This window comes from Girardinichthys multiradiatus, chromosome 3 (genome assembly GCF_021462225.1).
Source record: "Girardinichthys multiradiatus isolate DD_20200921_A chromosome 3, DD_fGirMul_XY1, whole genome shotgun sequence".
NCBI lineage: Eukaryota > Metazoa > Chordata > Actinopteri > Cyprinodontiformes > Goodeidae > Girardinichthys > Girardinichthys multiradiatus.
The window spans coordinates 30,649,759-30,671,317 of record NC_061796.1 but is presented as its reverse complement, the minus strand read 5'-3'; the positions used below and the strand labels follow the sequence as shown (position 1 = coordinate 30,671,317).

Here is a 21,559-nt window from a genome sequence, read left to right as displayed (position 1 = left end):
AATTTGGAGAAAAATATACAGCTCACTCACATTAAACTGTATTTAGAGGGTTTTTACTAAACTGGTCTGAATCATGTTCAGAAGTCTTGTCTGTGTTTTAGGTTATCTTTTTTATTGCTTTGGTCAGTTCGGTCAACATGAGTTTTGGAGTTTTGAAAGCATTTTAGCGTCACTTGTGGTTTCCTTCGGTTCAGAAGTTCACAGCGGTGAACTGATGTTTGTTACTTAGCCCAGCACTATCATTTACTCTTGTTTACAGAGGATGTGGCCCAGGTTTAGCAGAGCACACCCAACCCACCGGTCATACATGAAGAAAGGCCACTTTCCCAAAGCAAAAAGTTCTGTCAGAACCGTTAGGCTGATTTGTTGATCAATACAAATCTCGTGTTTAAATCGGAAATAATAACACCCAACCAGCAACTAAAGAATTTATCTTGACTCTTATTAGAAGAAAACGGTTTCATTTTCATATTTTAAAGAAAATGAATTAAATGAAACGATTTATTTCCTTCAAGAACTAAAGGGGAAATTTTCCTGGTTTTACACAGATTCAGGACAGCTACTCCTTGTTCAGTGCCTCTTCAGACGTATTGGCAACACTAGCAAAGATTTTAAAAAAACCTTGAAATAAATTAATCTTTCACTGCAGTGTCATAATCTCACACTGAAAAGTTTTAGAAAAATCCAAGGACATTAATTTAGTGGGAAAAAAACATTACAAATATTTGTTTTTAACAAAATCACAGGTATTGGTTCTCCCAATAAAACATTTTAACTGAAGCATTTTTTGAATTCATATTTCACTTTTTAAATTGAACATGATGTGTAGGAAGTTTCAGTTAGTAGTTTGTAACTTCCTGTTTCCATGGGGATTAAACATGATTTGACAAAAAGGCACATATACCTCAACCACTTTTCAAAATTGGAAACACAAAGGAACATTTCCAAATCTGCAGTCAGAGGAACAACAAAAATGGACAAAGATTTATCCTCCTTCTGCACGCAGTAAGGAGGATGGTAGTGAGGGAAACCAAACCTCGAAAGCTCATTGTTAGAAAACTGCAGCAGTTTTTCTTCAGAGTTAGATTCTGCAACAAAAGCTGAATTTACCAGGACTTTTGCTCATCTTTGCCAGGCGCTGCAAATAAATGTGAAACTTGTTGTAAATCAAGCAAAAAACAGTTACATATCTGAATTATGGGAATTTTAGACAATGATGTAAAATGAAACCTCATTTACAACAATCGCTTTGTGACTTCAGGTTGCAAATCAGACGTGGTGTTAAATTAAATAATATTTGTACACATACTATAAGTGGATCAGTCTAAAATAAAATTTCACAATTTTTTATGTTCAGTCAGTCATTTTCTACCACTTCTTCCGTAGTGGGTCGTGGAGTCTATTGGCGGGAGGCGGGGTACACCCTGGACAGGTCGTCAGTCCACCGCAGGGCAACACAGAGGCACACAGGACAAACAACCATGCACACACTCATTCACACCTAAGGGCAATTTAGAAAGACCAATTAACCTAACAGTGATGTTTTTGGACTCTGGAGAGAACATACGCATGCATAGGGGGAACATACAAACTCCATGCAGAAAGACCCCTGGGTGGGAGTCGAACCCAGGACGTTCTTGTGCTACCAACCCTTCGCCACCATGCAGCCCTGTTAAAGTTATCTTCTCCAGTTAATTTGTTACATAGTAATAATCAGGATTTTACAATCATTTCCAAATGTTTTCCTTCTATGTCCAAGCAGCAATTTGTGAAATCTATAAGGACAACCTAAACCCATTAGAGAAATCCAGGTGTTTATTTTTTATTATCAGTACTACTGAATTTTTTTTTTTTTTTTGTTATTTCTTCACAATTCAATTCAATATTTTATGGTCCCGCTCTATCTTTGTGTACCACTTTGTAATTGGTATCTGCTACTTAAATAAAATGCACTCACCTGCCCAAGAAAATTAGCTGCATGCAAGTTCCACTAAAGTTTAGATTTAGGGCTCAGGGTGTGACAAAAAAAGAAAAATCTTAAATAACAGAATTCCATTTAACAAATCTAGACATTTTTGTGAAAAAAATTAAATGTCACAAATAAAACAAAATGCCACAGTCAGATTTTCAATTTCTCTTTCTATTTTCTTGTAAAGGATCATTTAATTGGATAAAACTACCTCTTTGGGCTCAGACTGTGACAAAGAAACATTCTTTATAGATTTCTATTGTTCGGCTCCAAAGAGCTTTATCAATCAATAAAGCTACAACATTTAATTTCCCTTTGGGATTAATAAAGTATTTTTGAATTCGAATTGAACTGAATTAGAATGAAAAAAAAAAAAAAACATAAAAATGAAATATACCAAAACAAAATAGAGAAAAATGTAGAAAATCTGAATGTTTTAAGTAGTAAAGAAAAGTCAGTCTTGTGAAAATTGCTTTTTAGACAAGGGGAATGGCTTTTAAAAATTAATTTCGCAGAGATGGAAATTTGCTTTATAGGACCTGTCACCATAGGAGCAAACACTCAAATAATAACATTTTAGGACTGTACTAGCAGATATAAAGTATTTGGTTTTTAACTCTTTAGAAAATTCTATACTTTGTACACAGACTATCACAGAATGAATCATAACTGACATATTTCATTAACTGTTGTGTATCATAATATGAGCTTAGATGACGGGATGCAGTTAAATTGAGAGGAATAACAGTTTTCTGTGGAAAGGCTGTGTATACTATTTCTGTCACACACAGACATTAAACACACAGTTTAAACCTGCCTACGCCGGTGTGTTTTGGTTTTAATAGCAATCTGTAAAAAGGGTCAACTGTTAACGTCAACTGTGAGACAGCTGAGGTTGAGCTGAGTGACACATTGCTTCCTGCTGCAACCTGCCAGAACCTCGGCGACTATGAGATCACTAGAATACAGTCTGCAGCCTCCAGGTTGGTCTGCTGCCGTTTTCACACTTTGCATGGAGGTATGTGTGAGTGCCTGAAGCGGTGTCCATTACAAGCTGCATCATTTAAAACAGGTTCACCTTGTCTGTGAACTTAAAGTGGAGTTTGTGCATCTGAAGAAGCGCTCTTGCATCTTTCTCAGTGCAAATGGAGTGGCTGATACCACCAGAACCAGCAGCTCAAAAAAACTGATTTGCTCATATGTTTTTTACCAGTCTTAATGTACTTTTTGAGGTGGAGGATGAAGGATGATGTGTGTGTCTGGTCTTTCTAGTCTGCAGGGAGGGAATGTCTGACCTTATTTATATAACCTTGTCAGAGACTCAAGCTTTAAATGTTGAATGAGCGTGTATGGCTCTATGTGTCTGTGCGGTGGTTCGGCACCGTGGGAGGAGAAAATAAGAAGGCAGAATGAGAAAGTGGGGAGGAATAAACAGATAAAAGGCTTTCTGTGTTCTCACTTGCCTCTGAAAGCTTGCTCAGCGATCAAACAGGTGTGAAGTGGGAAATAGGAGGCAGCAGGAAGAGAACGAGTGTTGAGAGAGCACAAAAGAGAAGAGGTGGACTCGGAGATAGATTGCCAAAGAGGGACATAGGAAGAAAGCTGTGCATCTGAACACATCTGAATAAGACCAAAAAGTTCATTTCTTTGGTAGGTCAATTCAAAAAGCAAAGCTTATTTAATATAGATTACATACTGTATAATACTTGTTTTTTTAGAACTCAGACCATATGAAGGCTGCAAATAAAGCACACAGGCATCTTAATACCTCTGCTAACTGCAATATTGTGTGTATATATTGTACAGTACATGAAGATCCATTTCAGTAGGACAATTTTTCTGCTTTCAAAATCCCCTCAAATTGGCTTTGCTTTACAATCATCTTAAGGTTGCTGTTCCACTAATCTTTTTTTCTACCACAGTTTTTACTTCTACTCAACTTTCCATTAATATGCTTGAATACAGCAGCCTGGAATGTGTCAATGAATGTCTGCAGGACATCTGACAGGTCAGCAGTCTTCCCCATGATTGTGTAGGGCGCAACACCACATTTCTATCAGAAATCCTTTAATTATTGGTTATTTGTAATGTTCACAATTTTTGTGAAGCTGCATTTTGGGCTTTCGTTAGCTGTAAAACATGATCATCAAAATTAACAGAAGTAAATGCTTGACTTGAATGGGTTTACTTGTTGATCTCAATTATTGAAATAATTAAACGTTTTGGTGATCTAAGTTATTGAGATACAAAGATATATTTAGTTTACATACACTGTATTAAAAGACACATAACCTCTCTATCTTTTGGGTGATTTACCATAAAGAAATGCCAGAATAATAAGAGATAATTTGCTGGATATTTTTAAACTATTTTCAAATTCAGACATTTAAATACATTGCCTCAATATTATTAAGGCACTATTAGTATGCATTAATAATTAAAATAGCTTTTTAAACTGTATAACTTGGTTCAAATGTTTTAGGTATCCTTAAACAACTGTGTCAGGTTTGTAGGCTGCCCTGCTCACACGACCTTTTCAGATAGGCCCAGAAATGTTCTGTGGGACTGAGATGAGGACTTTCTAAAGGCAACTCCAAAACCTTTACCTTTGTTGTCCTTACTTTTTTTTAACTAATTTGGTGGTAAATTTAGTGTCACTGCCCGTTTAGAAAAGACAATTGCACCCAAGCTTTTATGGAAGCAAATCGTTACCATATTTCAAATGAAACAGCATTTCTGAAAATGCTTTTTCATTTTAAGAATGTGGCTGCATTGTTTGACTCATAAATGAAATTAGTAATCAATAATCCGATTTGCATTTTCATTTTCTTCTTCAAGACTGCTCAATCCTTCACCTAATTAAAATGAAAAAGAAAAAGACATTTGAGATTTATTTTTCAAAATGTACCCCAGCAAATAAATACCAAAATTCAATTTGAAATGTAAAATTTGAAAATGAAAAAGCATTTCCAGAAATGCTTTTTCATTTGAAATATGGTAACGATTTGCTTCCATAAGCTTTAACTTCCTGGCTGATGTCTTGAGATGCTGCTTCAGTATATTCACATGTTCTTTCCTCATGATTTCCTCTACTGTGTAGAGTGCACCAGACCCGGAACATGTCTGGTGGCTTCTTCCTCCATGAGCAGCCTTTCAGTCCACGTCAGTAAAGGACTAATTTTACTGTGGATAATGAAACTTTCTTACCAGCAACAGCCGGCCATTTGCAGTTTTTTGTATTTACTGTGTTCTGGCACATTTGGAACAAAAAAAAACTTCTTCTCTGGGACACAGAACCCTTTCTGAACATGATAGCCGTAAATATATGGTGCTGACACTTGCACATAATTACTGGAGCAGATGACCATGGCAATTTCAGGTCCCTTGAAACTGCACCCGAAGATGAGTCAGACTTGTGGAGGTCCACAATTCTGCTCCTGATGTCTTAGTCGTTTTGATTTTAACTTTCCATGGTGTCACACAAGGACAAAATATGTTTGAGGTGTTGCCTTAAAGCACATCCAGTAGTGTGCTTCCATTTATCGCAAATGTTGTGAATTGAATCAGGAACTTGCAAAGATGTAACGTCATCATCTGCTCTTTCCAAAACTTTAGATTTTGAACTCACTTTGAAGTATTTTAAAATTTTCTAAAAATCTGTCTCTCTCATTATTTTGAGAGAAATAAAGAATTTTTTTAATCCTAACTGACCGGAAACAGGAAAAGCATAGCCTGATTTAATATCAGATTGTGAAGAAAAAGGTTTTGCAACATTTGTAACAGAGTATGTATATATCTGGTTTCAATTACATATGCCATGGATGGTGCATGAAACTGCAGGAAAATGAATGAGGAAAACAATAACAGAAAAACAGACTGAGCCGCGCTTTCTGCATCACTTATAACCTCCCTGTACATTAACAGACGTGTTCCCGTGTGGCTCTGACATGAAACATGACTTTGCCACAAAGGCTCTCATCATCACCGCCAATACGAGCTCCAGCAGCAGCTTGACCCTCCTCCACCTCCTCCTCATATCCACCTGATTACATCAGCCAATGAGAACGCATGCCCTCTGCCCTGCCGCTTGATCTGCTACCCCCACCTTTCCCCCAGTGATATCATTCATCCTCCCTTTCTACCCGCTTCACAAACTATAAGGTAGACATTTTATTATAATCAGTTATAACAAAGATTCTGTGATAAAAATTCCAGACAAAAATAAAATATTGTACTTCAGCAAATCAGATAGCCTACTTCGTAAAATAAAACATATAAACAGCTGAAAATATTGGAGTGCTTGCTAATTATTCTCCAACTATAAGCACTTTGATATTTGTTCCACTTGTACTGATGCCAATATGATGTAGTATAGGGTGTACAAACATAATTAACGGACTATGAAATGTAGTAAAGCATTGAGAAACAGAAAAACCAGCCGATGTCAGAAACTGATAAGAAGCCAAATGGAAAAGATCAGATTGACAAAAACAAAACGATTGAAATTATTTTCCCCAAAGAAAAACATGAACTGAAAAAAAAAAAAAAAAGATGGCGGCAAGGTGAGTAAGTTTATGTCAACATAATACACTGCAATGTAGATCAGTGACCCAATTTCTCTCTTTCTCTCTTCTAGTCCATTTTTCATGCACTCATTCCCCTCTTCTAGCTCCAAGCATAATCTCTCTCTCTCTCACTCTCTCTCTTTCCTGTTGTTTTGCTCTGCCATGCTAAAACAAAAACACACATAATCGCATAAGCTCCGCCACTGATGCGACCGCACAGCAGGAGAGTCCAGCACACACCTGCCTACCTACAAGGGGCCTTTAAGTTTGCCTCACCTGCCCTCGCCTTCGTGACTCTCCATCTTTCCAGCTGAAAGCGTATCTGCTCTGTATTTTCATCTAAGCTCCAGCATCACACTCTCAAATGTTAAATGTATAGGCGAGCATTGCCTGCTTTTGGATTTTCCCAAACAAATAAGCCGTGTTGTTTGTTTGAGCTCATACATTTTATTCAGGTGCTAATAAAAGAAATAATTTCTGCTTTCTTGTGCAGACCACATTTAGTCCAATGAGGTAAATTAATGTTAGTAAAATGCTGAAAGATGAAGGACTTCCCACAAACAGAATAATGGCCCTCGCTGTCTTTGTCAACTAAACACCCATGTAAAAAGAGAAGGGGATTATCGAATGCAAATTACCATAATTGCAGCAGTTCTTTTCACTGTGATATTTACCTCAGACCTGGACAAATTAAACTTTTGAGAAGATGCCGTTTTCAATCAGCAAATTATGCTTTTTTTTCCCTTTGTGTGCTGCTTCTGTCCTCGATAGATAAGAACTTTTTGAACCATTTTTAATTAGACAAACCCCCGGTATAGTGATACTGACTATATTCAGATCATACTATTATTCCCAGGGAATCAGGGAATCATAATGATGGGAACTTACGAAATGGAGCAAAAACACTCATATTACTCAGTTCAGTCTAAACAGGCATGACTCAGACATGCAAACAGTTATAGATTTTTTTTAGCTACTTGGGGGATATTTGTAATGAGAAGTTGTTTTTTAAAATACATATTTACATGGCAAAATTATTTGTAATTTCAAGGCCCTTTCCTATCATTATTCAGTTTCTTTAGCTTTTTCTTCTCTGGTTTCCACAATTTTCACTTTGTTTGCCTGCCACTCCCCGAATGGGTGTGTTGGCTCCTTCTGTACAGTCTGACAACCCATCGGCTGCTTGGGCCACTGATTAAAAACCAGTCAATGTTTTGGAGCTTGAGATGTAGCCAGTGGACATATAGATAAACAGCTACGGTTAAACATGCCAAGACACCACGATCTGTCCCAGAGCTGTTGTTTTAAAGCAGAAAACTATGTAAAATTTGTCAATAATGGGGCGAATAGCAGCCAGAATATAGTGAATGGATTCAAAATGTCTTGTTCCTTCTTATCTTCTCTTTCTTAAATTTGTTCAGAATAGTTAGGAGATGACTGCAAGAACGGCTGCCCTTTTTTTGTAGCCCACAGATAAAGCAGCCTAAATGAACAGAAACTTTGCAAAATAAAATAAAGCAAAACATGTAAGATTATATTTAAAGCGGCTAAAAAATAATTGCTAGTACTCGTACTCGTACTCGTACTCGTCGTCTTCCGCTTTATCTGGGACCGGGTCGCGGGGGCAGCAGACTCAGCAGAGATGCCCAGACGTCCCTCTCTCCAGACACCTCCTCCAGCTCCTCCAGGGGGAGCCCAAGGCGTTCCCAGGCCAGCCGAGAGACATGGTCCCTCCAGCGTGTCCTGGGCCGTCCCCTGGGCCTCCTCCCGGTGGGACGTGCCTGGAACACCTCCCGAGGAAGGCGTCCAGGAGGCATCCGGTATAGATGCCCGAGCCACCTCAACTTGCTCCTCTTGATTTCGAGGATCAGCGGCTCTACTCTGAGCCCCTCCCGGATGGCCGAGCTCCTCACCCTATCTCTAAGGGAGTGCCCGGCCACCCTACGGAGGAAGCTCATTTCAGCCGCTTGTATCCGGGATCTCGTTCTTTCGGTCATGACCCAAAGTTCATGGCCATAGGTGAGGGTAGGAACGTAGACCGACCGGTAAATCGAGAGCTTCGCTTTTCGGCTCAGCTCTCTCTTCACCGCAACGGACCGGCACAGCGACCCCATTACTGTGGCAGCCGCACCGATCCGTCTGTCGATCTCCCGCTCCATTCTTCCCTCACTTGTGAACAAGACCCCGAGATACTTAAACTCCTCCACTTGCAGCAGGAACTCCCCTCCAACCTGAAGAGGACAAGCCACCCTTTTCCGGTCGAGAACCATGGCCTCTGACTTGGAGGAGCTGATCTTCATCCCGGCCGCTTCACACTCGGCTGCGAACCGCCCCAGTGCATGCTAGTTTTGATACAAAAATCTAAAATTGATTTTACATTCATTGTGAAAATAACCAGGCCTTCCAATAGGTAAGATCTATTTCCAAGAACCACTTTTCTAACAAAAGAAATGACACTAAACATATATTTCTTTATCTAAATAAAGGTAATAAAAACTAATAGTCATAGGGGCACTTTCTGTGAAATAAATGATTATTTTAGCTCCATCTAATGTCATGAATAACATTTATTACACACAGAATTAGCAAAAAGTCTCATTGCTGAGTTTCAAAAATTTACATTACCTACCATAATAAAAGTCTGTGACTCTTATGCTGCCAATGTTCACAGAAGATTTAGATCTGTGATGAGCTAAAACTGTGACATTATGAAATTGATATCTGCTTAAGAAATTCCTACTACTACTAACTACTGCTAATACTGACTGGTCATTATTACTACTAAAACGTTTGCCATTGACCTTCAGATTCTGCATATTCAAAAAGGGGAAATCAGAGGCAGAAAAAGGAAAATTGGGAAGCACAAGTTAACCCATACATACAAACAATAGGTTGCAGCTCCCTATGAAGCACACAAGATTGAAGAATCATGCTGTTCTCCTGTCTGCATGATCAAACGAAACTTTATGAGAGCACAAGATGTTTTCTTAAGCCTCTTCACTTATGCACTGCAGTCCTGAAATGTTATATAGACCTTCTATAAGGGGAGGCATGTGATTGATTTTGGACTTTTGGCAGAGTTTCCAGCCAGCCCAGTTTCACTGTTTCTAGGAGGTTGCAGAGTTGGACAAACTGTTAATGTAGCCGTTTATCAGTTGAATCATTTACTGTTGTGCCGCTTTAAACTCTTTGGCTGACCCGTGTCCTGCTTTCCGCTCACTCACGTCATTTAAACACAAATGACCCTGTTAAGAAAACACACTGACCACCAAAACCTATTTATCACACAATGTCTTGGCTTCTTAGCACCATACACAAGCCTTCCCCATCATTAGATTCCTCATATATTTAGCTTTGACAGCTCCAGCAGAAAGTGTCTACTGTGAAAGAAAGTGACCGCAGATTCTTCTGAAATTCTTCTAAAAATGTGTGATCATGGTGTCCTTTTAGTAATCTGTGCTGTTCTGCACTTGAGCTGCCAAGAGCAAAAGCTCTGGCAACGTGCGCAAGTGCTTCCTCTAAATACATGCATATAAGGTTTTAGGAGGGTCGCTGGATTAAGTTATATGAGTTTATCCTGGAGATCAGGATTAGCTTGTTTTAACTGTATTTTCCCATAGCGACAGCATGTGTCGACTGCTCAGAGAGTCCTGTAGTTATGTTTAAATGTTGCACCTTATACATTATTATCTTGTAACAATAAGATTTTACCAAACAAATAACATATTTCAATGCTAAGGTGGGATAATTCTTTGGTAATTGTGGGTAGCACCTGTTTACATCTTTATTTACAGGATCAGTTTTGTTGCCATAGTCATTGAAAGTTCTTAAACTTCTACTCAACAGACCCAACCTAAGAAACAATCAAAGCTCAAACATATACACAAACATTCGTCACAAGCACAACTACTACCTGAGCTAAATTTGCTTTATGGATCACAACTAGCAAACATCTAGCGTTAGTTTGTAGCTTTTGGAGGTGGGGTTCTGTGGAGCTGTTATGACGAGTCAGTATTTTACCTGTAGCAGACTGCTCTCTGATGACTTCACTTTGGAGAAACACAGTACCAAGTAATTTGAATTCCTGTATTTATAGTATATTAGAATATACTTCAATCAAACAAAATTTAGGGCACTTTAAGGTTGAGCAGCACCTGCCAATGTCTGTCTACCAGCTTAGTCGCCATGTTAACCAACCTCTCCACTACTTCCATTTCTTTCCCTGGTTTTAACGCAGATATTTACCACAGCATCAGAATGTAGATTTTACAGCAGAATGACAGCTTCGTTGTCTAGATAAAAAGACGTAAGCTGTCAGCATAGCCTCTATGTCCAGTCATTATTAAAAAGAAAAGAGAAAGTATCCCTCAGCAACTGGAGACAATGGCTTATTAGGATTTTTGCCTTCTTAAAACAACTCCAACCCCAAAAAAAAGAATAACGAAGGTTAATGTGCACACAATTTAATGACCCTATGGACTGAGCTCACTTTGGGGTTATTTACACATACGACTAAATAGGTCTTCAGTCACTGCTGTCTAGGTGGCACATGTTTCAAAACAGAACATGTGAAGCAAGAGAGCAGATTAAGTATTTGATGGAAGAGTATTGAGGTGTAAAACTAGAATAGCATAAATTAGAACCACTATAATATTTACAGGTTGTATACTGCATCATATTTTGATTATTTAGCCAACCTTATTCTGGAAGTTTGCATTTAATATGTTCAATTTTGCCACACAGAATTCTAGTTTGTAGCTGGTCCTGCTTGACTAGTTTTGACCTTGAGTTCCTGGCAAAACAACTACCTGTGGGAGAAGTAGATTTTTCCAAACCAAGGTCATTCAGAGAGTTATTGACTGCTTTTTGTTAAGTTTTGTGCAGATTAAAGTCTCTACAAGTCTTCAGAGGAGTTCTGAAGCTGTGTTTGTCTGGGTTGCTGGATGGTTGCATTTATCTTGAGTAGTAATAGACAATATCAAATCGACAGATAACAAAACTGTCAAAAACTTAAAAACTGCACTAAAAACAGAATTAAAACCACAGAATTGACAAAGTGCCTCAAGAAATACACATTTTCTTACCATAAACAACTAAAACAGGACAATAGAAGGGCAACTACCCTGCTGCCTGGAAATAATCCATCAATTTGTATTATTTCATAATGTGTGTGTCCATAAATAACTCATCTTCCTTCAGTGTGTTTTCCAATCCCTACTTGATAAGCATCAGGTATTGTAATAAAGTTAGGAACGGGTCACATTCTAACCTAAAATGTGCACTTTCAAAATGTTGAACCTTACAAATTGACATCCTGATTGGTAACATTGTGGGAAACTCTATGAAGCATGATTTAAACCATTTTACTTTAGAGTAAACATGAGAGACCCTCTTCTGACACTACAGTATGCTCGATAAAATTGATTTGGTTTGGCTATGCGTGTTCATCCACTATCAACAGGTTGGCCTGCAGATATCCTGCGATGAGGTCAAGCTGGAGGTCAACATTGATAATTTACACCATTGATTATTCTGTTTGTGTTTTGCCCTAAAGCAGAAGGTTATTTCATGTATTAGACCTGAAAAGACTTCACATCACTAATAAGCTGAGTACTGATAATCTTGAACAAAAATCAGCAAATATTTAGTCCATACCCTATTATGATGTCCTATTTAATATAATTAAGTATATGTTTAGGTGGAGAATAATGTTCCCAACAGAAAAAGACTGAACAAAAATTGCATCCACTGTAAAAATCCCAGGGCAAAATCATGTTTGACCAAATAGATCACACAGACTCTTAGTGCCCATCTTAAAGATGACCCAAGAATTTGGGAAAAATTTTCTGGACTGACTTAACAAAAGTAACTAACAGCATATCAGAAAAGCAACATCATACTGATAGTGAGGCACGTTGGTGGTAGTGTGATGATCTGGGGCTGCGTTGCAGATTAAGGACACAGATGACTTGTCTTAGGCTAAAAAAGAATGTGAGACCATCAGTTTGTGATCTTAAGGTCAGCTACACTTTTGTTATGCAGCGCTTCCACCCTAAATGGCTGCAAAGAAAATAAAATGGAGGTTTTAGAGTGGCCCAGTCAAAGCCGAGACTTTACTACAAATGACATGCTGTGCCGTAACCTTAAATAGGCCATTGGTACTTGAAAATGCTTCGGTGTAGCTGAATTGAAACAATTCAGCAAAGGATAGTGGGCCAAAGGTCCTCCACTGCGATGTAAAAGAATCATTGCCAGCTATTAGGTTTAGGAGGTAATTACCTTTTCACATAGGGCCAGGTTGATTAAGATAGGTTTTTCCCTAAATAAAGGAATCATAGTTTGAAAACTGATTGTAGCATTTATTTCTGTCTGATATTACATTTGTGTGAGGATCTGAAACCCTTATGTGTGACAAAGAAAGGCAAAACAGAAAGTAAGGGTGCGAAAACATTCTAACAGCACTGTACCACTATTCTGAATGTGCCTCGGGACAAACAGCATGAAAAATTGTGCTTACTTAATTGTGCTCTCTTAGTTGACAAATCAGGACAGCCTGACGTAGAATTTTTTAGCCAGACCACACTGAAAAACAGCAGCATATAGCACCAAATGAAGTCAAGGCTCATTTTGGCATTTGGCACTAATCTCCATCCCAAATCCTCATCTGTAGTTTAGAGGGAATCAAATAAAAAGCGTCTGTCTGGGGACGATGTGAGGCCAGGAAGAAACAGCTCAGAGGGAGTGTTTCATGTTTTGCTGAACAGGTGCAGTCATGCCACACGCTCAGTCATGTTTCTCTGTGCGCTCCCTGCTTCTCGCTTCCCCATACGAGATGAAAATGTCAAAAGGCCAACTCAGCCTTATGCTGTTTGCCAGGAAAAAATTAAAAACCAGCAGGCAGCTGCTGGAGCAATCATCTTCTGTCATTTTTCCAAAAACTACTAGCAAAATTCTGACATCTGAATGTCACACCGATCAGTCACAATTTGGGTGCACTTCTAAATGTGATGAACGGTCCTATGAATAATTTAAAAATGTTTTTTTTAATAATCTCTTTGCAAAAATGCTGCCTTTGTTTTTAGCAAGTGTCCAATGTCTCAGTCAGAGTCTCAATTTATCATCAGTCCAACTGTTGTTTTTGTGACTGTTACGCCAGAAGAATCAAGAAGCATGTGATAGATTAACAGAGGCTTACACAATTCTCGAAGGAGTTGAGATCTGGATATGTGAAAATAATAACTCATGCATACTGGACAATTTTTTCACAACTTGAGCCCTAAATTCTGCCATCTTGGAATATGTCCATGCCATAGCAGAGCAAATCAATCCATTCCTGGGAAAATCTGGTTGCAGAGTCCCTGCAACACTAGTTTGCAGCACTCATTTTCATGCAAGCTATGTGTTTTGGTAGGATTAAACTTCGACTGAAAACTTCACTTTTTAGTTAACAAAGTCAATTCCTTTTCTAATAGTAAAGTTTTTTTTCAAAGATTTAACCTTTTTATTTTTATACCCTCAGCAGAAAATATTCATCTTATTATTATTAAATCTGGATCGCAGGAACGAGATGTTCAAACAAAAAAGCTTTGGTGCTCTTCTCTGGTGGGAACATGGGTTGGGTCCTGTTAATAATCTTTGCATTTCCAGTTAACCATCTGCCTCTTTCCTTCCCATTCCCATGGAGCCAGAAAGGACAACAATGCTGTGATGCCAACCTACATCATTAGTCAGTGAAAATGATCAACAAAACCCTAATCAAAGGCGAGCTGAAACAAAACACCGCAGCAGCGATGTTTTGGGATGTTTGTAGACGGTTGCTGTAGGTTTTCGCTCCGGCGGCCGAGCGGTTTCCAGGGTTGGTTTGTCAGCAGACATCAGTAAGATGCAACAAACACAAAGCAGCAGGCCGCAGATGGAATGGCAAAGAACACATTAAACAGCTGACTTGGCAGGACTGAGGATTAACTGTTAGTTAGGAGCTGAGCAATTATGCCCGGTGAAATTCCAGGGAGAATGCAGTTTTTGACTATAATCCATGTATTTCAAGGCCCCCGTGGAGTAAATATCAGTGCAAGATAAATTTGAACTTACATATATACAAAAACTCTCCAAACTCTCTCCTGTTTTCCCTTATTGTCTTTACATTTCCCCCTGCTCAGTTCTTTAAGTCATTAACCTGCATCCTCCTATCTTTCAGGCTCTCCCCAGTTTTCCTCCACTCCTCCTGTGGTTTCTGTCACTTGTTCACAGACGAGTTGCCATTACATCGCCATGACCTAAATGTGTCACTTCCCTCCCACTAAAGGTCTTTCCTTTTCTTTCACTCTCCCTCCTTCCCTGTACTCTTCATATATCCCTTTATGTCCATCTGGGCATTTCTCCGTTTTTTATTCATCTCTTCTCTCTTACTTATACACATTTTAAAAAGTGCAAAGTGCTCCTTGACCAGTTTTACCATCGCTGACCTTATTATAATCTCTCAATCTCTTGGCTGTAAATCCATGTCTTCTTCCTTCCTGATTTCTTAATCCCACTTTGACAGTAAATTATCCGCATTTCTGGATGAAAAACCTCCAGTGATTACTGACCGTATGGATAGGATAGTCTCCACATCTCGTCTCGCCTTAGCCTGCCTGCCCTCAATTCCCCATGGTCTCCTCATCAATCACAGAAGTGTATCAGAGTGACAGCAGTATTGATCGAGAGGCTCTTTAGCTCAGGAAAAAAGAGTGAGGAAAACTAACTGGAGGAAAAGATCGGTTCAAATAGCTGACTGACTGCGAGCGCATATCTTTGGACGCCTGAATTCAAATGAGCTCACCTCTTACAAAGACAGTTGGATGGCAATGTCACAACACGTCAAGGCTAGATTACCCGTAAGGAGGAGAAGTACCTTGTGGGAACAGGAGGTCTTTGTCACACGTCTGCTTCCACTCCAGGTAACATTTATCACAATAACAAGACTTTCAAGGCCACTTATTCTATTAGGAACTCACCTGTAAAAGTACTGCATGGAAAACTATCAAGCTCACAGCAACGAATGCAAAAACAAACTACTGTAACCGTGTTTTACAAAAGGCTTCATACACCTTGAACTTCTACACAGGTTATCATGTTACAACCACAAATGTCAATGTTTTTTATTGCGATATTATGTGATTGACCAACGCAAAGTAGAGCATATATCTGAAGCAGAAGAAATGGTGTCCGGTTAAAGAGAAAAATCTAAATCTGAAAATTGTAGTGGTGTAGGGGAGCTTTTGTATTTAGGGTCAATACTTAATTGTAAACAACAATTACAGCCTGGAGACCTTCAGGAAATGTCTTTACCAGCTTTGAACACCTAGAGACGGACAATGGTTCTAAGGCTCAGTCGGAGAGGAGGAAAGCACATGTGAACACCATTTCTGACTATCTGTTCAGGGTAACTGTCCTGCTGGAAGGTGGACCTCAGCTTCAGTCTGAAGTCTTGCAGCTTCTAACATGTTTTCTCCCAGTTTTTAGCACCACCATGTTCCCATCAGCTCTGCTCAGCACCAATTTCCCTGCAATGAAAAGCCCTGATCATGATGCTGTCGCCATCATGTTTCAAAGTGGCAATGGTGTGTTAAGCTTTGCCTGTAGGTCAAACTGTTCAGACCAGAACACCTACTGCTGCATGATTGCTGTATCCCCTACATTGCTGTCTTCTAGCTATTCTTCCACAAAGGACAGTTTTGTGGTGTGCACAACTAGTAGGGGTGCTATCGACTGATTCCCCCACCTGAGCTGTAGATTTCTGCAGCTCCTTTAGAGTTACCATGGGCCTCTTGGCTGCTTCTCTGATTAATGTTGTGTACATGACAATGGAGACATGAGGAAGTTTAAAATGTCAACTCTGCAATCATTTTGTATTTGTTTTAAAACATTTGTAAAACCCTGTTTTACAGCAATTGTTTTATTGGGCACACAGGATGTGATTGCCTCAGCTCTTAATATAAAAAACTAAAATCTAGCTAGAAAAGCTCAAAAAAACTATTTTGAATGCTGTTTTCCTGCAGTTCAGTTTGGAAAGAGAAATTAGAATCAGTCAAAATTAGTATTGGCAAGTCAGAGCTTTGACAAAGAGAAAGAAGAACTCGGCCACAAATCCCAGATCGGTGCACCTCTAGTTCAACAATATTTAAGGGGCAAAAATGATGTCAGGATGTGGTGTAGAGGGAGTGAGGCTCCCTCTACACTTGGCTTGGGAATGTAGAGCTTTTATGCTTCCGCACTTTTATAAGGCAGCAAATGTGCTGTGTCCATGAAAAGACCCAGCGAGAAACCTATGTTGCCAAGAATGCAACAAGATCTTGTTAAACTATTAAATTTTGTGAATATCCTGTCTGTCTTTTTATGTGCTGTTGAGTTATAATTGGTTAGTATTGATTTGAATATATAAAAAACATTTACAGGCCAACTTATTTAGGTGCAGAAGGCCAGAAAGTAAGGATAAAAAAAAATCAAAGACAGGAGAAAACTGAAAACCTCTAAAGCTTAATTAAAACATTATATGCACCTCTGGCCTTCATTTCCCTTTTGAGGCACCATAATTATCTGAAAGATTAAGAAACAATTATTGACATAATCACAGGTACTTTGATTTGTGATGCCTTTAACAATCACAATGAAATAATTATAACTGAAAGTTTTATTCATAATTAACTTTTTTTTAAAGTTGACCAGAAACTTTTATTAAAGAATCTACGACTTCCTGTTTCTCTGGGACATGTTATGATACGACGTTACACACGAGAAGATTTCTCTTAATTGCTCTTCAGAATATGAAAGACAAGAATCAAAGAATTTATTTATCTTCACAAGTCAGGCAATGGCAACAAGAAAATAGCATCTCACCAAACCTTTCCCATCTCTACAGTGCTATAACCAAAAAGTTCAAAACAACTGAAACTGTGAACAACAATAATAGATGTGGAGGTTATTTTGTCGACACACACAGTGATGGTAATGGAGGTAAGTTTTTATTGCAGATTATGATCCTGCCATAAAAGCTGACTTTTAGTTCAAGGCATTTCATACATCTCTGCCAGAGGTGCCTGTAATTGTAATAAGTTGTGGATTTATCTGCTAATATTTAAGAACAATGTGCTGTTTTATGCAAGGAGCACTGACCTTCATCCAACAGAGACTCCAATTAGTAGATTTTATTAAATGCCAACTTATTTTACTCAGAAAACTAAAAGCTCTTCAGGCTTTCCTGAAGTTATTTAGAGAACTGCTTGTTTCCAATCTTTGAGTTTTCTTGATCAATAATTAACCTCGCCACAGGTCTCTGAACTCACCCAGGCAGGCGGATCCATTGACGTTTGGCTCAAATCCTTTGTCACAGACACATCCACCAACAGGCACCATCCACTCGCCTTCAGCGTTGCAGTGCATGCGAGGGGGTGCTCCACCCTGCGCTTTACTGTGTGGGACACATGTCCCCGTCACGGGCACTAAAGCGGTTGGCTCCGCACCTGAGGGAGTTGCTGGGTAGGACGCCAAGTGGAGGCTGGTGGCTGGACATCGCCGGTAGAAGATGGAGACACCCATGAGGGAAACACAAGCTCCACTGTCGACGATTGCCAAGACAAACCTGAAACAAAGGCCGCATGTAAAGATGGGGGATGTTCAGACTGTTTTTAGATGCCACGTAAAGAAAAAACACAAGATACAGAAAACAGGGCAGAGATGATTACCCGTTACGTGTGAGAGGAGCAAAGCTTCGTGATTTAACATTGATGCGACTGTAACGGTTTGGCTGATACTGGTGAGGTGAACTGGGCTCCACTTTGGAGAAGCTCTTATCAGCAGCAATCGTGTCGATCTTCACCCAACCCTCCCTCGTCTCTTTCTCGCCGCTAGATGGCTATAGAGACAAAGTGGACAAAGCACATTAAATGGCTATTAGTTAAGAGTAACATAGCATGCTGACTCTTAGGGAGGTGTTGGTCATAGTCTTGTAAAATATAATCTGGGCCTAATGGAAGAGTAAAAAAAAAAGACAAAGTCATTTTTTAAACAAACTCATGAAAGATCCACGTATAGCAAGGCCCTGTTTACACAACATTGATCCATTGTAATTGGGATTTTTTCTCTTTACTGTTAACACAAAAAACAAGACAGCATTTTAATTACAATCTCCGTTCACATGGCAACCGTAAAGACGTGAAAATGGTGTAATTCTCCTGCCGTGCCACTATTAGGTAGAATGTTCTTTGACATCAACAACATGCGGAAACACTTCCTGCTTACAAAACAGGGAGAAAATGAGCACTTTGTTTAAGAACCGTCGTTATATTCAAAAGAGTCCACAGCACAAGTAAGCAGTCTGCAGTCTGCCATTGTTATTGTTGATATCTTCATTTTCTGTGGGTTTTATATTGGTCGGCAGCTGTTATGTTGTGTGTCATACTACACATGAGTCAAGTCTTTCCCATAAGAAAAATTTAATTTTTCCCATCTACACAACAACGATGACCAGGATGTTTGCAAACTATTACACTCTGGAACCTGTTATTAAATAGTGCCATTTTTGGAGAAAACTTGCAGCGTTGTCATGTAAACAGAACTAAACTTTTATGTTTTCACCAAAAGATTTTGTCCTGTCAACATGGTGTTACGGCTTGCGAGATATAGGACCCCAGAATGCAGACTAGAAGGCAGCATGTCGGTAAGTAAAAAAGGTTTAATAACAAAAACTCACTCACAGCAGGAGGCAGGAACAAACAACAAACCGGCAGGCGAGACAGGCATGGCATGATCAAAAAACAAACAGGAATTCAAGAATACAAACTAATAGAAATCAAACTAGAAAAACATGAAATCAAAGCATAACCAGAAGCCCAATCCAAGAAAACAACTTAGCAAAACATGAATACAAAAACTAAAGCATGACCAGGAAAACAAACAGAAGAACGATTCAAAACTTCAACTGTGAAATAGATATAAAGAAAAAACCCAAAACAAAAACCAAACAACCCCAAATCATAACACATGGCCTTAGTTAGTGAAAAACTAAGTCGGATCACCATGAACCCATCCAGAAACATGGTAGTGGCAGCATCATACTGTTTTGATGCATTTCTTCAGTCAGATAATGGGGAAATTCAATGGAGCTAAATACTGGGCAATCCTGGAAAAAAGGCATGTAACCATTGGGTGGTTTAGATCAAAGCATTAATTAGACCATATGTTAAAATGGCACAGTCAAAATCCAAAACTAAAGTGAAAAAATGAATCTGTGGCAAGACCTGAAAATTGACGTTTATAGACATTCTTCATCCAATCTGACAGAGCTTGGACTTCTTTGCCTGAAAAAGAAATAGGTAACTCTCTAAATGTACAAATCTAGTAGTGATATACCCCTAAAAGACCTGCAAGTTGTTCTTGTAAGTAATCACTAAAGGGGGCTGAATACCAATGCATGCCACACTTTTAAGGTATTTATTTGTAGAAAAGAACTGTGTATACCTTACCCTGCACTTTCCAGTAATGCACAGTTTTGTGTCAATTCATCACATAAAAGAAAGATGAAACTTAGAATCATATCACAGGACAAATGTTATTTACGTTGTAGCTAGATTTACAAGCACCGTCTCTTTTGGCATATTCAGGCTTTTAACTACAATTATAGGAATTGTGCCTCCTGACATCAGTCTGCACAGGTCCCAGTGGAGGTTTGTGTTTTAGTCAGTTGCTTGGATGTTCAGCCACGTGCCATTTGTAGTGACTGTACACCACTTCTTCCTCAATGATTTGCATTTTTTAAAAAGTACTTTTGTTCCCTGAGGAGTAAAATGTTAATGTACACTAAACCTGCATGGTGGCCCATTTGTCTCAGCTAAAGAAGCACCAATCAAACAGCCAGAGATGTAGTTTTTTTCTGGTCGGCTGTGATCAGTGACAACAGGTCAAACACTGAAAAATCACAACTGCCACTAATTTCTGTCTATAAAGCCATTATCCTACAGATTGTACTGTGATGCACTATTTGAGTTTAACCAACACTAAGTAAATACGGACACACACTTTGATGCATAAATGGAGACGATCATCTTCTATTGGATTCAAAACTACTTCGCCTTACGAACAACCTACAGTACTTTTTTTTTTTTTTCTCATTCAAGGGGTGTAGTCCTTTGAAAAAAGAAAATTTTAATCAGTAAAAATCCAATGACCCTTTAGGAGAAAATTAAAAACAGCACATCTCTAAACTCCATTTGGTTTCAAAATGTGCAAGGTTAGCAGGTTTTATTTTATGCCATAAAGATTATTATTATTATGAAAGCTGGAAGATCCTTTCATGTATTAAAAATTTAAGCCTGTGTGTCTGGTCTAAAGAAACCACTAATCTCAGCAGTAATCAGAGTGATTATGCAATCAGTCATTGTCGGGCAACAGTAAAAGGGCTGCCGCTTTCATGTTAACAGCAAAGAATCCCTAATGATGACTTTGATAATTCTGTCTGAAAGTACTTTGCCTTAAGCAATGACTAAAATAGTACCTGTTTAAGTCTGTTGGCAGACTACTTAATCAGCCCTTCAATCAGCACCCAGGGATTAAGAGCTAGGTATCCAATACATAACATGGACAAGAGTTTTGTATATTCAGTATTACATTTAATTTTGTTTCTGCCAACTATAGGAACTTACCACTTAGACATATTTGGTAATCAACAACTCAGCATACCAAACTTGAACACGCTCATCAATAATGAACTGTTTCAGATAACTAACTTTGAAAAATGAAGAAAAAAAGAGAGTCATACTCTTGAACTGTGAGGTGGAATTGAAACTGAGCATGTTGAGGGGGTCCAATAACTGTCCTGCAATGGTTAGGTCATGAAATAAAATGGTTCACAGAGTTGGTAGTAATGGCACATTAATGGTCCAATGCCAGCCCCTCAGGCCTGGTCACAAAGTGACTCACTTACGACATCACTACTTCTTCCCTTTGGGTCCCATTCTAAACATGTCGGCTCCTTGCAAACTGAATCATT

The 21,559-nt window shown here is 38.8% G+C and overlaps 1 protein-coding gene across 1 annotated transcript in view; it reads right to left on the bottom strand.

The window, feature by feature from the left end:
- The window catches only part of ephb6 (eph receptor B6), a 76,265-nt gene that overhangs the window by 14,301 nt on the left and 40,405 nt on the right, over positions 1-21,559 (bottom strand). The window contains exons 4-5 of the mRNA XM_047360856.1: positions 18,258-18,427; positions 17,859-18,154 (exon numbers count right to left, since the gene is read on the bottom strand). Coding sequence (XP_047216812.1) covers positions 17,859-18,154; positions 18,258-18,427 — 466 coding nt within the window. The remainder of the gene's footprint in view (positions 1-17,858; positions 18,155-18,257; positions 18,428-21,559) is intronic.